Source organism: Bos taurus, chromosome 24 (genome assembly GCF_002263795.3).
Source record: "Bos taurus isolate L1 Dominette 01449 registration number 42190680 breed Hereford chromosome 24, ARS-UCD2.0, whole genome shotgun sequence".
NCBI lineage: Eukaryota > Metazoa > Chordata > Mammalia > Artiodactyla > Bovidae > Bos > Bos taurus.
In genome coordinates, this window is record NC_037351.1 from 20,798,149 (window position 1) to 20,814,725 (window position 16,577).

Sequence of the window (16,577 nt, forward strand, 5' to 3'; positions counted from 1 at the left end):
CACCCATCCTGGACAGTGACAAGAGCAAGACATGAGCCTTTGCTCTAGTAAGTCATTAAGACTTTGAGGCTGTTTCAATTAGCCAGCATGACATGACATTTAGAATAATCCATACACTTAAAAATACAGGAAAGCAATTTTAACCAAAGATGAACATTATGAGAAAATCCAAGTATATAACTTCATGCTTCATTTCTCAGTAAGGGTGGCTCTTATTATTCATCCACTTGATGAGTTAAAGCTCTTATTCCAAAATGCCAGGAGACTAGAGAGAAGTGGAGGCAAATACGTGGCTACTTCAAAACATCTAGGTAAAGGCCTGCTAATCTTCCTGCCATAAGGGAGATTTCAAACAAGGAATTAGTCTCCTTTGATGGAAAAGCTTTGCTTATTATCCTGAACAGGAGAAACAAAGACTGTCAACTTGTCCAGAATCAGCATCTATAACAAGCTGCTAATTCTTGCAGAGACCCCCACAGCTCCACGTTTCTGGTTATCCTCAACAGAATGAAAGGAATTTGTTCTTTGTTATTTGTAAGAAATAGTTAAATCATTTGAAGGGGTTAATCCTATTTGATTCACTTGTTTTATTTCCCTAATAACAAACTATTAAAGGCATGCTGGTGAGGGTCAACATTCTTGACTGGCACTTTACAGATGGGCAATCTGATCTGAGAAAGCTGGGGCCCAATGGGCCAAACTCACTGTACTCTGATGCCAGAGGTGCCTCCAGGGTTTGGGGGGAACACTCAGGGGAGGTGCGCCCAGGGTGCGGGGGCAGGAGGGGAGAAGACTCAGGGGTGGTGCCCCCAGGGTTTGGGGGGAACACTCAGGGGAGGTGTGCCTAAGCTTTGGGGGGACACCCAGGGAGCTGGCTTCCCTGCTTACAGAAGCAGAGGATTTCCTGCAGAAGGCATCTCCTGGGCTTGGGTCTCCTGCGGACTAAAATCAGCCTTTATCATTCTTAGGTGGAAATTCTAATTAGACAAGGAAATGTTACCATGTCCACTGGTCCTTGTGTACGTAGAGCTGTAATCACTGCAGCTCATTCTTTCAACTCCTACTGGCATGTTCAACTAATAAAGCTTTTGTGGTCCATTCTGTTGACAGTATCAACACTTCTGCTCATTTTTAATCCCACATATCATCAACAGACTAGCAGACAAGGAAACTGAAAGCCCTTTGCATGCTCAGTCGCTAAGGAATGTCTGACTCTTTGAGACCCTGTGGACTGTAGCCCGCCAGGCTCCTCTGTCCATGGGATTTACCAAGCAAGAATACTGGAGTGGGTTGCCGTTTCCTCCTCCAGAGGATCTTCCCGACTCAGGGATCAAAACTGCATCTCCTGCATTGACGGGATTCTTTACCACTGAGCCACCTGGGAAGACCGAAAGCACTTTTAAGCTATGATCATTTCTTTTGCCTCCATCCTTGGAAATGTGAACTGTGCGAGTCCAAAGAAGGAAGCTTTTGGATAGAGTTTCTGGTTCCCCTCGAGGGGGTTGAAGCCATTTAGAGGCTGTGGTCCACACTCAAGCCAGACAGAGAGAACTGAGTTGGAGAGGAATTATTGCTCTGTTGCACAGGGAGGAGAGATGTGCACTCTTATGTGGTACAAATATTCCCACCATGGCCGGTTTCAAGCTACCAGTGTGAAGTCACTGAGTGTGGAGCTAAAAAGAGAAACACAGAAGCTCACCAGCATATAGTATTTTTATCATACAGATCAGGAGATGAAAGTAACTCCCAATGCAATGAAACAAATTAGAAAGTAACATGTTTTGAGTACTTTTTTGAGGTAGAGTTGGCTCACAATATTATCAGTTCCAGGTGTAATGCAAAGTGAGTCAGTTATATATATATATATATATATATAGTATATACTTGGAGAAGGCAATGGCACCCCACTCCAGTACTCTTGCCTGGAAAATCCCATGGACAGAGGAGCCTGGTAGGCTGCAGACCATGGGGTCGTGAAGAGTCGGACAGGACTGAGTGACTTCACTTTCACTTTTCCCTTTCATGCATTGGAGAAGGAAATGGCAACCCACTCCAGTGTTCTTGCCTGGAGAATCCCAGGGACGGGGAAGCCTGGTGGGCCACTGTTTATGGGGTCGCACAGAGTTGGACACGACTGAAGCGACTTAGCAGCAGCAGCAGCATAGTATATACTTAGGTGTACATATTTGAATATTTTTACCTTTGTTTCTAATATACTAATAACTTTTGTTCATTGAATATATATATATATATACAGGATAATTTAATTTTGCATAATGACTGCATTGAACAAAATTCCCTCTCAAACCACCCAGACCAGGTTCAGCACATGCTGCTTCTGGCCCTCCCAGGTCATCAACTTGAGGCACCTCAAGTGGACACCAGCAGGGAGTGGACGAAAGGCTGAGTCCCCCTCCTGGACGTTCAGCCCTCACCCTTCCCCCAGTCCTGTGCTCTTCTCCTTAGCTGGAGCAGATGCGGATCACTAGGGGCCAGCAGACATGAATAAATGTTAGTCGCTCAGTCGTGTCCAACTCTTTGCGATACCATGGACTATAGTGCCCCACCCCCAACCAGCTTCCTCTGTCCATGGGATTACTGGAGAGGGTTACCATTTTCCTCTCCAAGGGATCTTCCCAACCCAGGGATCGAACCCAGGTCTCCTGCATGTGGGCAGATTCTTTACCATCTGAGCCACCATTCTTACCAGCAACCATGGTTATTTTCCACATCGTCTTCACTCCATACTCCTGATTTTATTCCCAGCAGCTGGGGTGAATACCTGGTTGGCCCCACTGCTCACCCTGACCCACCAGGTACCTGCCTCCTCATGCTCCCAGCAGCCCCAAATCACAGCAGGACCCCCCCCACCACCACCTCCCCAGCCTCCAAAACCACAGAATCCCAAAACCTTAGCAGAACTGCCTGTTCTCATGATTCCTCTCCTCACATTCAGGGCATCAGTAGCTACTGCCATTTCCATGGTTCAATTTTAATAAAATTATATGTTAGGCATGGGCTGGGCACCAAGGAACACATACTGGCTTCCTTTCTTCAAAGATCATTTTGTCAAGCAAGTACGACACATTAATAGAACACAGAAGAGAATGAAAAGCCACATAAACCAACCGTCAAAATGTGTGGAAGTTCACCTTCAGTTGCATTCCTTCAGCTGTAATTAGCATCCACAGCCCCCGAGACCCAGCATCCTCTATCAGACAGGACATTCCCCTTCCAGCAGAAAGGCTACCTGACTTCCTAAGCCAGGTGTCACGACCCTGCCTCCGTAATTAACAGCTGGGCGATTTGTGCAAGTCCTTCAACTAAACAGAAACAATGACTCTGTGCCCTTTAGTCCCTTGAAAGTGGGGCTTACAGCAGGGCTATAGGAAGGGGTCAAGGTCAGCTTGCTCCCCTTAGCAAGCTGGGGCACATGTGCACAAAGGGGTCCCCGCAACTCAGGCAGCCTGTGAAGATGCCAAACAAATCTGCACACGCTGGCCGCTGCATTCCACGACATGAGCCCCGCCATCACCACACCCCAGATGCACAATTAACTTGTAAACCATCACGTGAGCCAAGGAGCAGGAAAAGCTACTGGGCTGGACTGATGCATGAACAGTAAAAACCCCTTGGTACTTTGGAGTTCAGCTTCAATTACAAACAAATTGATGGGTATACCAAACGCAGGCTTCAGTCTTGTCAGGGATAACTAAGTTAACAGTCACGACAGAAAGTACAAGGCAAATAGGCGGCGAGTGGCGCTTAATTCCAATCTAGTTATTAGAAAGGGTTAGACAGAACCATTCAGGCTCTGCCCACAGAGTGGAGGACCCGGACGCCTCCCTGCCAGGCCAGTTCCTGACAGGAACCTCAATTCCTCCTGACATGAAGGGAACCTGATCCCCCCACCCCAGGCCTCTCAGGTCAAATGTCTTCCCAAATGACTGAAGGGCCCTGGAATTTCCTGACTCCAGCGATTTTCATGTCAACCCTGATCCCCTGGCAGCGTGGCCCCCGCACTCCTTTCCTGGCTCTGGGTTTGGCGGCCAGGACACTGCCGGGCACTTCAGGACACAAGGCAGAGCCGGAAGCCCGGTGGGAAGACAGCAGTGCAGGGCGATCTCAGGACAGTGGCTAGGGAAGGTGAGCAGGTAGTGACAGTGAGTGGCGGGGGGACCAGGAATCTGGTGGGGCTGGGGTGCTTGGGAAGGGGCCAGTCACAGAGCCACACGAGGGACCCTTCCAAGTACTCTGGAACTCTGTGCCACTCCTCCGGGTCAAAACAAACCATTAAAATGGGGCCTGGAGCCCCAGAGACACGGGACAAGCCCTCCCATCTTTGTAGACCACCTGCATGAGGTCACTCACCTTCCCCTGACCGCTCCTACAAAGACAGTGCATTCAAAGATGGAAAAGGCAGGCTCGCCATCCTGGGGAGGAAAAATACCTAAAACAAGGCTGACGTCACTTCTCAGCTCATACCTTCTTTTCTTTCCTTAATCCGGTGAAGTGGCATGTTACTGGGGTGGTTAATGATTATCTGGGTTGGGCAGCAGGTCTAAAGGAATCCTTAGTCTAGGCAATAAAGTTCTGGGGAACTCTGAAATAGATTTGCACAGAACTGTTCTATAAATATACACGAGGTCTAATCTTAAGCTAATTTTGGTAAGAGTTCAGAAGTGGGAAAATACGTGCTGATTTTTTAAAGAAAAAATTAAAACAAATGTCATTTGCTGATGTCATTTCAGGGGTTCCTCCTGTCCCTGCATCATTTTTGCAGCTCCTTTCATCAAGAGGTGGATTCCTTCTTGGTTCCTGGACTCTGGGCTGGGCTGTGTCTTGCTTTGGCCAACGAGGTAGCGAATGTGACATGGCAGAGACTTGAGAGACACCTGCTCACTAGGGCTGGCCTCTCCTGTTGCCCTTGGAATGCGGCCACCACCGAAGCAGCCCGGGTTCCCCATCTCCAGGGTACCTGGTTGCTCCCACTGCCCCTGCCGACAGCCTGCCAACTGCCACACACCGAGCAGGGCCGACCTGGATCCCCAAGGCTCCAAGTGAGCTGCCAGCTAATGACAGACCCAGGATGAGGGCCAGCCATGATGACCAGACTGGCCCAAAGCAGAACTGCCCAGCAGACCCACTGGGATGGGGCCATGCTTGTTGCTTTCAACCAATCTCTTCTGAGCCTGTCACCTCCATCCACAGCATGTGGGCCCCCAGGGATTGCGGCCTCATACTCGAGAGTGGTTGGTGCCGGGCTCTGAGGTGGGTGAGAGCTCACCCCACCAAGGTGCCCACTGAACACATCATGACACCACTGGCTCGAGGCAGGAGCGCCAGCCCCAGGCCCGGTCCTCAGCCACCACGGTGCGTACATGCCTGGCCCTGCCCCTCCTGGAGGCTGAGCCCCTACCAGGGACCAAGGACAGAGGACAGGAGACAGCAGCAGCTGCTGGGGGGAACGTGCCAGCGAGTGGGGGCACAGCCAGCTGCACTGTCCCCCCAGGAAGGCGAGGAGGTGGCTGAAGGTGAAACCCTGCAGGAGCTGCAATCCCAGGCCCTCTGAGCCTGTGCCCCCATCTTGTCGTACAAAATGCACATTCGAAGGGTAAAAACGATGAAGACTTTCAAAATGGCAGCTTCCAGCCCAGGGCCCTTCTGACGGCGCTGGACCCGCTCCTGGCTCAGAAGTGAAGCCCTGCTGTGCACCCGCGTCGCTCCAGGGCCAGGTCCACGGTGGGTGCCCTGTGCCCCCCACTCCAGGCTCACCCCTCCCTCAGAGCAGCAGGCAGGCAAACCTTGCATCAGGTCAGCTCTGAGACAGCTACGGTTTCCCCCTCCACTGGGGCTCCAGTTGCAGGGCAGTCATGAAGCTTCTGGCTTCCCTCAAGTTTGTGGTTCCTTCTAAAGGCAGCAGAGACTAGAAACTCAGATGACAAGCAAAACCATCAGGAAGGACAGCTTTCCAACAAGCAAGGCCGCATGTCCCTTTCACAATTCTTCATAAACCTTCACAGAGTCCTGGCTCGGCCGGTCAAGCTTTTGTGGGCTTTGGTTGCCCCCATCCCGTGAGGGCCAAGGCCGAGGGACGAGGGCACATGCCGCGGGGCCACCCCCTGCCATCTCCTAAGATGGGCAGTGAAGACATGGCATTCATTTCAGCATCCTTCAAACTACACGCACCTTCCACGTTCATCCCCTTCAAATGCATAACACATCTCACAACAACAAAAATGCATAGTTTCACATAAAGCTGTGATTTGGACATAATTTAAAAATAAAAGGAATGCTGGGTCAGTTTTCTTTAAGAGAAAGACCAAAGGAAACTGACTCACGTGATATCAGAAGAAATCAGGCCTGTTGGTTAACCCCAACAAATCATATTTAAACTTCTAAATCTCTAGGGGCCCATTTAGCCACTTTAGAACAACAAATATATTGTGGGTACTTCGTAAATGTTTTAGGGTTACATACGAGGATATTTTTGAAGATCGAGCCTATATGGGTTATGAAATAATATGAATGTATTTACTTTGAAAGCGGTTGGATTTTACTTCCTCGGAAACCTTTAGTAAGTTATGCTATTTGTGGCCAGCAACCTCAGTGAGAGAAGCAATGTCCTGATATTGATTTAGGCAGCTTCCAAATCAAGCCCCAGACTTCTACTTAAGTCAACAAAATTGCACAGCTCACCAACCAAAGGAACGGCTTCTGCCAAATTCTAGAAGAAAGACAAAGGCAAGGTTTCTCCCATTAAGAGCTTAAACTGAGCGACATGATAATATGGTAAATATTTGTATTATATTACAGGACCTTTCTATCATTAAATAAATAATCAAAATCCATTAAACTTCTCTCTTAAAAAGGCCAGACTATATTCACTTGTGTTTTTTCATTTTTTTTTTAAATTTTAATTGGAGGCTAATTACTTTACAATATTGTAGTGGGTTTTGCCATGCATTGACATGAATCAGCCATGGGTGTACATGTGCCTCCCATTCAGTCAAGCTGAAAACTAGTTATCAGCACCAAGTTTCAGTGTTGTTATTGATCTATTATCATTCACTCATTCAGATGAATAATCCTTTCCTGTGCTCCTTCTCTGGCCTGGCACTGCGGTATGTCCTTATATTACAGGCCAGGTTCCAGGGGGCATTCATGGCTGTGGATGGGCCCAAGCCCCAAACAAGGAAAAGAGGAGAACAAGGAGTTAGTAGCTTTGCTGTTTCTGCTCTTACTTTCGCTGGAGGGATGAGGGAGCTGAAGTACGATGGATATAAAAGCCCTGACACAGAGGAGGTTGAGTAGTAGAGATACTAAAAGAAAGCAGGCCAAGGGCTCCGGAGAGGAAGACTCAGTGGCCATAGCAGATTTTAGACTTGATTCTAAGGCAACAAAAAGCTGTGAAATTGGTTGAAAACAGATGCACGCAGGATCACTTTTGCAATAGGAGGACAGAAGGGGGAAGATAAACAAGAGGCCACTGAAAGAATGGCGGGCAATTTGAAGGTGGCTGGGACAACAGTGGAAGCAGTAGCAACAGAGAGAAAAGAGGGGAGAGGGTGATACAGCAGAAAAAGAGGGGAAGGGAAGAAGGAAAAGTGAGAACGACTCAGTGACTGGTCAGACGTGGAGGATCCCACAGGGTGTCTTGCTTGAGCAAATTAATAAACGCTGCTACCATTTACCAACGTGGGGAACATTATACAAAAAACTGCTGGGGGCGGGGGGATAGGATTAAATTGGTGTTTCTAAGATGTTATGCCCAAAACAAGTGGAGGAGTTGAGTAGAGAAATGGATTTGGGCATGAAAAAAAAACACGGCGGTTGAAAGCTCACAGTACACCAGTGAACCTAAGGTAACAGCTAGCTCTTTGTGGCTGGAGGTTCTCTAATGGTGTCCCCCTTTTTGTTCCTAATAGTGGCAATTTGTGTTTTCCCATTTTTCCTCTAATAGAGGTCTTTTATTCACTTAATAGTCTTTTCAAGGAACCAACGTTTGATTGCATTGCTTTTCCATTATTTTAAGTCTGTTTTCTATCTCATTAACTTCTGTTGTCTCTGCTATTTCCTTCCTTCAATATTTTTGTGTTTAGTAAGCTGGGTTTTTTCTAATGTATAAAACGTGAAGATTTTCAGTCTTTCTTTCTCTCAATCAGGTGCATTTGAGACAATAATTTTCCTCTAAGTAAGGTTTAACTACAGACCACAAGATCCAATATGCTGTATTTTCATTATCTTAAATCCAAAATATTTTCTCAATTCCACTGGGATTTCTTCTTTGACCCACGGGCTATTTAGGAGTGTGTATTACATAATTCCCAAATATTTAGGAGTTTTCTAGCATCTTTTTTTTACTGTTTATTTCTAGCTTAATTTCACTATGACCAGAAATATATTCTGTATGATTTCCAGTCTTTGAAATTTTTTAAAATTTCATCAGAATACAGTTGATTTACAATGTTGTGTTTAATTTCTCCTGTAAAGTGACTCAGTTATACATATATACATTCTTTTCTTTCCCATTATGGTTTATCACAGGATATTGAATAAGTTCCCAGTTCTATACACTAGAACCTTGAAATTTCTTGAAACTTATTTTATGGCCCAGTAAGCACAAAGGATGTGTACTCAACAACTGCAGTGTTTGTTAACTGAGCTTCTCAAATCTCCTCTATCTTTATTGTCCTTCATATGCTTATAATATAGAGACATATATTAATTTCCCACTACAATGGCAAATTTTTCTTTTTTTCTTTTCTGTCAATATTTGATTAGTTGATTTAGACTTACTAGTGAAAATATTATTTCCTAGTCTTTTAGCACCATGAGATTCCCCCTTATCTCTAGTAATGCTTCTTGCCTTACAGATTCTGGCGTCTGTTACTAGGATGGCCATACCAGTTGCTTTGGGTTAGAGCTGCACGGTTTATCTTCTTCCAGTCTTTTACTTACAACATTTGGTGCTCATATATTCGATATGTACCTCCTGTAAGTAGATAACAGCTTTTATCCAATCTGACCATCTTAGTTTTTTAATAAAAGCATTTAACGAAGTCTGTTAACCTAAAGTGACTGCTACTGTCTAGGTTCAAATCTACATATTTAGTATTTGACCTACATGGTCTAGTTTACTTTTTCCGCCTTTCTTGGCATCTATTAGTTTAAAGCACTATTCTCTACTATTTCGTATTTCCTTCTTCTTATTCTTCTCATTCCTAGCTATATATTCTTTTATTAATTCTTTCAGTAATTTATCCTCTAAATAATCTGGCTTCCTAACTCAGCAGAACCTACTATGAATGAGTTACCACTTACCGGAAAATGTTAGGGCCCTAGACCATTTTAACATGGTCTATACCTTTCAACATAGTGAGAGATGTACTTTGGACCCCATGACATAGTATTGTCTGGCAGTCAATGTTCATTTAAATTCAATCACATTTTCACTCTGGTCTCTTGCCCTTCATTCCTTCCTGGGTTTCTGTGCTTCTATCTGTGATCATTGCCTTCTGCCTGAAGAAGTCTAGTTAGCAGTTTTTAAGTGAGAGTCTACTGGCAACAAATTTCCACAGTTCCTATTTTCTAGAAACACCTCTATTTCAATTTTTTTTTTTGGTAATAGCTGTACTGAGATATAATTCACATACCCTATAATTCACCTATTTAGAGTATACAATTCCTTGGCTTGTATATTCACAGACTTGGCCATCCATTACTACAATCAACTTTAGAACATTTCCATCATCCCAAAAAGAAACCACATTATCCATCGATAGTAACTTCTCATTCCCGCAAACACACCCGCTCTCTACCCAGAAACTATGAATCTACTTCCTGTCTCTACAGATTTACCTAGTCTAGACATTTCATATAAACAGAATCACACAATAGTCTTTTGTGACTAGCTGCTTCCACTACTTAGTACAAAGGTGTCAAATTTCTTCCTTACTACAGCATTTATCAGCACCTCCCTCCCTTCATTGCCAAAGAATATTATATTACACAGATACACCACATTTGATTTATCCATTTATCAGTTGATGGACACTGGGTTGTTTCCACTTTGGGACTATTATGAATACTACTACTATGAATATTTGTGCACAAGTTTTTATATAGACATATACTTTCGTTTCTCTTGGGTGTGTATCTAGGAGTAGAACTGCGGAGTCCTTTATGTGTAGTATTTTAGGAAACTGGCAGACTGTGTTCCAAAGCAGCGACAGCATTTTCCGTTCCCACCAGCAATGCATGAGGCTCCGATTTCTCCAGACTTTACCAGCACTTGTTTTCTTTTTGACGATGGCCATCTTAATAGACGCGAGATGGTATTTCATGGTTTCTGTTTGCATTCCCCTGATGGCGAATGATTGTGAGCATCTTTTTATACGTTTATGGGTCATTTGTACATCTTCTACTGAGAAATGCCTATATAAATTCATGGCCCATTTTTAATTTGGGTTGTCTTTTTTGTTATCAGGTTGTAAGTAGCCCTTATATATTATACATACAAGTCCTTTATCGGCTACATGGTTCGCAAAATATTCTCCCAATTTATGAGTTGCCTTTTCACTTTCTCAGTGGTGTCCTTTCAAAAGCTTTCAATTTTGATCAAGTACAATTTACCTATTTTTTTCTTTTGTTGTTTGTGCTTTTGGTATCATACCACCTTTACTTTAAAGGATATCTTTGGAGGAAACAGAATTCTAAATTAGCAGCTATTTGCTTGAAGTACAGGTTACCTTGGAGATATTGCAGGCTATGTTCCAGAGTACTGCAATAAAGTGAGTCACGTGAATTTTTTGGTTTCTTGTGGAAGGGAGGTTCAAGAGGCAGGGGACATATGTATACTTATGGCCGATTCATGTTGATGTGTGGCAGAAACCAACATAATATTGTAAAGCAATTATCCTCTAATTAAAAATAAATAAAAATTTTAAAAAGTTATACTATATTGCAGTCTATTAAGTATGCAAAAGCATTTATCTGAAAAAATGCACATTTAAAAAATATTTTATTGCTATTAATAAAAAACATTAACCACCATGTGACAATGCCAGGTTGCCATAAAACTTCAATTAAAAAAAAAAAAAAAACCACAGTATCTGCAAAGCACAGTAAAACTAAGTATACCTGCACTCACAAACGATTAACTTCACTGTCTTCTGGCATACATCATTTCAGATGAAACATCAGATGCCGGTTTCACTGTTTTTCTTTTGAAGATAATCTCTTTTTCTCAGGCTTCATTTAATATTTTCTTTGTCTTTAATTTACAACAGTTTTACTGTGAAGTGCTTATGTGTAGTTTGCCTTGTATTTATCCTGTCTGGAATCTATAGCACTTCTTGAAGTTGTGGCTGACGTCATTTGTTAATTTGAGAAAAATACTGGCCATTATCTCTTCAAATATTCCTTCTGCCCCATGCTCCTTTTTCACCCATTTGAGGACTCCAACACATATTTTAGACCGTGATCCACATGCCTATCATGTTCTTTTCTGCATTTTCTGGTTTTTGCACTCCACATATCTTAGTATCTTCTACTGATCTATATTTCACATCATTAATATTCTCTTCATCTGTGTCTAATCTTTAGTTGAACCACCCACTCTATTAATTTGGGGGCGTTATTTATTTATTACTGATTTATTTGGCTGTACTGGGTCTCTGTTGCTTTCTCTACTTGTGGTTCACAGGCTTCTCACTGCAGTCGCTTCTCTTGCTGCAGAGCACAGACTCTAGGCATGCAGGCTTCAGTAGTTGGGGTACATGGGCCCAGTTGCTCTGAGGGATTCAGAATCCTCCCAGACCAGGAATCGAACCTGCATACCCTGCAATGGCAGGCAGATTCCCAACCACTGGATCACCAGGGAAGTCCCTATTTTTAACTTCTGTATTTTTCATTCTACAACTTCCATTTGCTTCCATATATATATATATATATATATATATATATATATATATATACACACTCACACACACACACACACACACACACACACACCCCATTCTTGTTTTGCTTTGTTTAAATTCTCCATCTTGCCTCATTTCTTGAATGTATTTCTCCTGTTTTAGAGATCATATCTAGTAACTCTAGTATCTAGAACACTTATAGACATTTCTATGGTTCCCCCTTCCCCTTGATCATGTCTCTGGATATACCAGGTACATTTTATTGAATACAATCATTGTTTATTAAAAAAAAAAACAAAAACTCAAGGTTCTGAGTGATAGCTTCCTCCAGAGAGATCTTCCTTAGCTTCTGGTAGCTGTAGGAGTAGATCATAATAATCCAATTAAGGACTGAGCTCACTCAAAATTGGATTTCAGTCTTGGTATGCTTGCCTGATTTCAGTTAACACTTCTTCTACTCTGTTTTTCTCTCCCCAGCATTATGAATAGTAGCTTCACTTAATTTCTCAGCCTCCTCACAGTCACTCTCTGCTTACCTTCGGCATCTCTGCACCTACCGCTGATGAACCGGGACATGCATTACAGTAAAAAGAACTAGGAATATCAGACTTAGTGAGTATGACCTCATTAAGTTTCCCTTCTCTCTCGAGTCTTGGCCTCCCAAGTCCTGGCTGCCTTTGGAGCTCTCTAGTACCAGGGACAGGGGAGCCTGGTGGGCTTCCGTCTTTGGGATCACACAGAGTCGGACATGACTAAAGTGACTTAGCAGCAGCAGCAGCAGCGCCTTCAAATAGACGGGTTTTGGTCCTCTGTTGTTCTTGGTAGGAGTACTGGTCTGCTACAAGCTGGTTCCTTATAGCCAGATGTATAACTGAGCAAGACCCTATGGGGCCTCCCCTGGACAGACTCCTGCCCCATATCCTCTGCTGTAGCTCTTCCCTGAAGTCCCCAGAAAATAGTATCTCATGCATATTTCATGACTTTTTCAGATGTTAAAAACCACCACCAAATGAAAGAAATTAACTACCTGATGATCATGAGCACACAGCCCCCAGACCTTCTGGCACCTAAGGATTGATGTTAACCACCCTGCTATCTCAACTTCAACCAGAGAACTGTGCACCAGCTGATCACATATTCTGGGATGTCTCTCCTTCACCTGGCCTTTAAAAATGCTTTGCCAAAATTTTTCAGGAAGTTCAGGGTCTTTTGAACATGAGCCATCCCTTCTTGCTCAGCCCTGAAATAAATGTTTCTCTGGACAAACTCCAATGTTTTGATTTGTTGGGCCTCACTGTGTGTTGAGGAGCTTCCCTGGTGGCAGGAGACCTGGGTTCGATCCCTGGGTTCGGAAGATCCCCTGGAGAAGGAAACTGGAAACCCACTCCAGCATTCTTGACTGGGAAATCCCATGGCCAGAAAAACCTGGCGAGCTACAGTTCATGGAGTCACAAGAGTCAGACATGACTTAGTGACTACACCACCACTGTATGTTGAGCATACAAACTTGTTTTGGGTAACATAAGCCCAAACATCCATTTAACAGCTAAAAACATTTACTATTCACTTGACATGAATTAACGAATTAACATTAATTATTTAATCCTCACACAAGTTATGAGGAAGGTACTATTATTATTTTCATCTTATAATTAATGTAAAACTCACCAAAAAACTGTAATTGACCAAACAACTTGCCATGATCATGACAGTTAGTAGCAACTCAACTCAGACCGCTTGGCTCCTGAGACTGTGTCCTTAACCTACAACAGAATATCCAATTCTGAGGAAAGATACACACAGAAGCCCTCTGCAATTCCAACATTCTATGACTGCATCAAAGAAGAGAGGACTGAAGAGGATCAGCCAGATGGACCAGAGCAAAGCCAGGGGAAGGCTGGCCTCTAAGCCCAAGGAGGCATTTAAATCTGCACTTTACTACTGCGCTGCCTCGAGCTCAGGGATACTCACAGGGCCTGTATAGACCCTCAGCTACGCCCACAGCCCACTGGCACAACTCAGCACGTGGGCACATGCTCACCTGTACCCACATGCCTACTGGTGCACAGGACAGAGGAAGTCACCGGGTGGGGTGAGCAGACAAAACAGCCTGAATCAGAGACCAGGTCCTGAGAAACGGAGGCCCAGGCCAGCAAAAACGCACGTGCGCAGAAGCGCCGAATCCCCAGCGCATGCTCCGTTGTCCCACCTAGATTTATTACATGTGAAGGAACTAAAAAACAAAGTATGTTCAAGACTGACCAGTGTGGTTCCCATCACATGGCCTGAAGACTCCCGGGAGGACTCAGACTATTTCAGGAATCCACCAAGTCAAAACCACCATCATATTATTGCCTCTTACTGACCTGACTTTTGCACTGGTAGTGGGAAAAACCACTGGAACTTTAGCAAGAATCAGGACAGAGACGCTTCAGTGTACTAGTCATTGTATTCTTCACTCTTGTGCACTCACAGTAATAAAAGTGTCAGTTACACAAAGAATGCCCTTACTGAAGTATTAATAAGTATTGATTCCATTAAATTTTTAAAAAGACACAAAATCAATAGTAAAGGTAAGAATTTCAAAGCTGTGGCTACAGAGCATTAAATCCCAACTGCAGAGCTCTGCGTGAGAACATTGTCACCCACCCATGAGACCAGTCCTGGGGCCACCACTCAGCGCTGCCTCCTGGGTTCTAGGTTGTGAGCCAGAACCGGCTAGTTGACCACCAGCTCCTCTGGTCTGCTCACGTCCCTGCCTGGTAGGGCCTACAGAACATGACTTGGAATCACAGGGCCCTACTGCCCAGTGACTTCGCCATCCCTAGAACAGTGGTTCTTACACTGCTGTGTACACACTAACCTTCCGGGGAGCTGTCTGTAAGGAGCTTCCCAGGTGATACCCCTATATTCTAATTCTGAGGGTCTGGGTGAGCACAGCTCAGGACACTTATTTCTACCATCTGCAGGCGATCTGATACAGGGGCCTGGGGCTCCATTGTAAATACAGGTGCCAACAATACCTAACTTCAGCTCCCCTGGGGGAGAACACACGGCTCAGATTAGGCTGGGGACCAAGAGTAGAAATTGCAAGGGGGCTGGAGGAGGGGTAGCAGTCCCAATCTCTTTGGAACTTTTCCCTCTTCATCCAGTCTCCAGCGCCTCCCTCGCACTCTGCCGTATTTGTATGAACTGTTTCTCATGCTGGCAAAGTATGTCTTGGGGCCCAAGTGTGTGGGGATTAAGCCGACGCCCCAGGGAAGGTCTACTGACTGGTATCCTAGGAAAACACACAAACAGGCCAAGAACCCAGCTCCCCCTGGCATGTGTGATATGAACACCCAGGAGCATAAGCCACGCCTCAGGAAGTCCAGCTGGCCATGACTGTGGACTTCTAGGAAGAGCTTCCAAGAACACTAGAGGGTGAGCTGCCCGCTAGCCAGGAAAGCCAGAACGCCCTAGTCACTCCGGAGCGTCCCCAGAAATCGGCCTTGGGGAGACCAGAATATAAGCCTCAGATGCAAGAGGCTGGGCTTCCATGCCACAGGCTGCCACCAAACCAGCGGTGGAACATGCAGCAGGCAGGTTATAGTAACAGCATCTGAGAAGGGAGACAGGACATCAGAGAGCAAACTGCAGCTCCTGCTGTGCTCATTTTGCCCACATGGCATTTTAAGGTATATATGTTTAGTTGCCAATAGTTAAAAGAAATTTGCATAAAATTCATATTTCCAGCATCTCTTTAAAAATGAGAGGATCTGGAAACCCAGGGCCATCCCTTCCAGGCCCAAAGAGGCCAAGCTGAAGCAGTGCCCACCCTTTATTTGGGCAGTGCAATTGAGGGCAGGAGGAGAAGGGGGCAACAGAGGATGAGATGGCTGGGTGGCATCATCGACTCAATGGACATGAGTTTGAGCAAACTCCAGGAGACAGTGAAGGTCAGGGAGTACATGGGGTCACAAAGAGTCGGACACGACACCACCTGCCCACCTGGCTCGTTTCCATTACTCATCTGGACCCAGGCTCAGGTGACTCAAAGGTCCTTTGTCCTCAAAACACTCTAGGATTTAATGTCCAATTTCTTCATTTACTTTCAACCACATATAGCACCATCGTTCTTCTCAATAACCAGAGGATTTAAAAATCAGCAGCGTGAAATCAGCAGGGTATTTTGCTCCATTCCCTTAGTAACTCATTAACAAGGTAACCAGACAGCCCTAGTTTAGTGGTCAGCTGAAACCCCTCAACCAAACCCTCTGCTTTAGGAGCTTACTGATGTTTGTGCCATCTTTAAGATCCTTAGTGGGCTTCCCTGGTGGTTCAGATGGTAAAGAATCTGTTTGCATGCAGGAGACCCAGGTTCAATCCCTGGGTTGGGAAGATCCCCTGGAGGAGGGCATGGCAACTCACTCCAGTATTCTTGCCTGGAGAATCCACATGGACAGAGGAGCCTGGCAGGCTACAGTCCCTGGGGTTGCAAAGACTCGGACACGACTGAACAACTAAGCATGTAAGATCCTCAGCAACCCAGGTACCCAAGTCAACATCCACTGCCCCACTGCCTGTTGCCATAGCAAATAGAAGACCCCATCAAGATGCCTGATTCCCTGGTTAGGAGAGCCCTGCTCAGCAGCGATGCCTCTCCACACCTAG

At 44.9% G+C, this 16,577-nt stretch overlaps 1 protein-coding gene across 9 annotated transcripts in view; it reads right to left on the reverse strand.

Annotated features, from left to right (window-relative positions):
* The window catches only part of FHOD3 (formin homology 2 domain containing 3), a 521,883-nt gene that overhangs the window by 461,850 nt on the left and 43,456 nt on the right, over window positions 1–16,577 (reverse strand). Inside the window, exon 1 of one of the 9 annotated variants that reach the window (XM_010818735.4) lies at window positions 4,372–4,419. The exons of the other annotated variants lie outside the window; for them this stretch is intronic. Within the exon in view, the coding sequence (XP_010817037.1) occupies window positions 4,372–4,404 (33 nt within the window). The 5' untranslated portion in view covers window positions 4,405–4,419. Of the gene's footprint in view, window positions 1–4,371; window positions 4,420–16,577 lie in introns of those variants that run through there. 9 annotated transcript variants of the gene reach the window in all.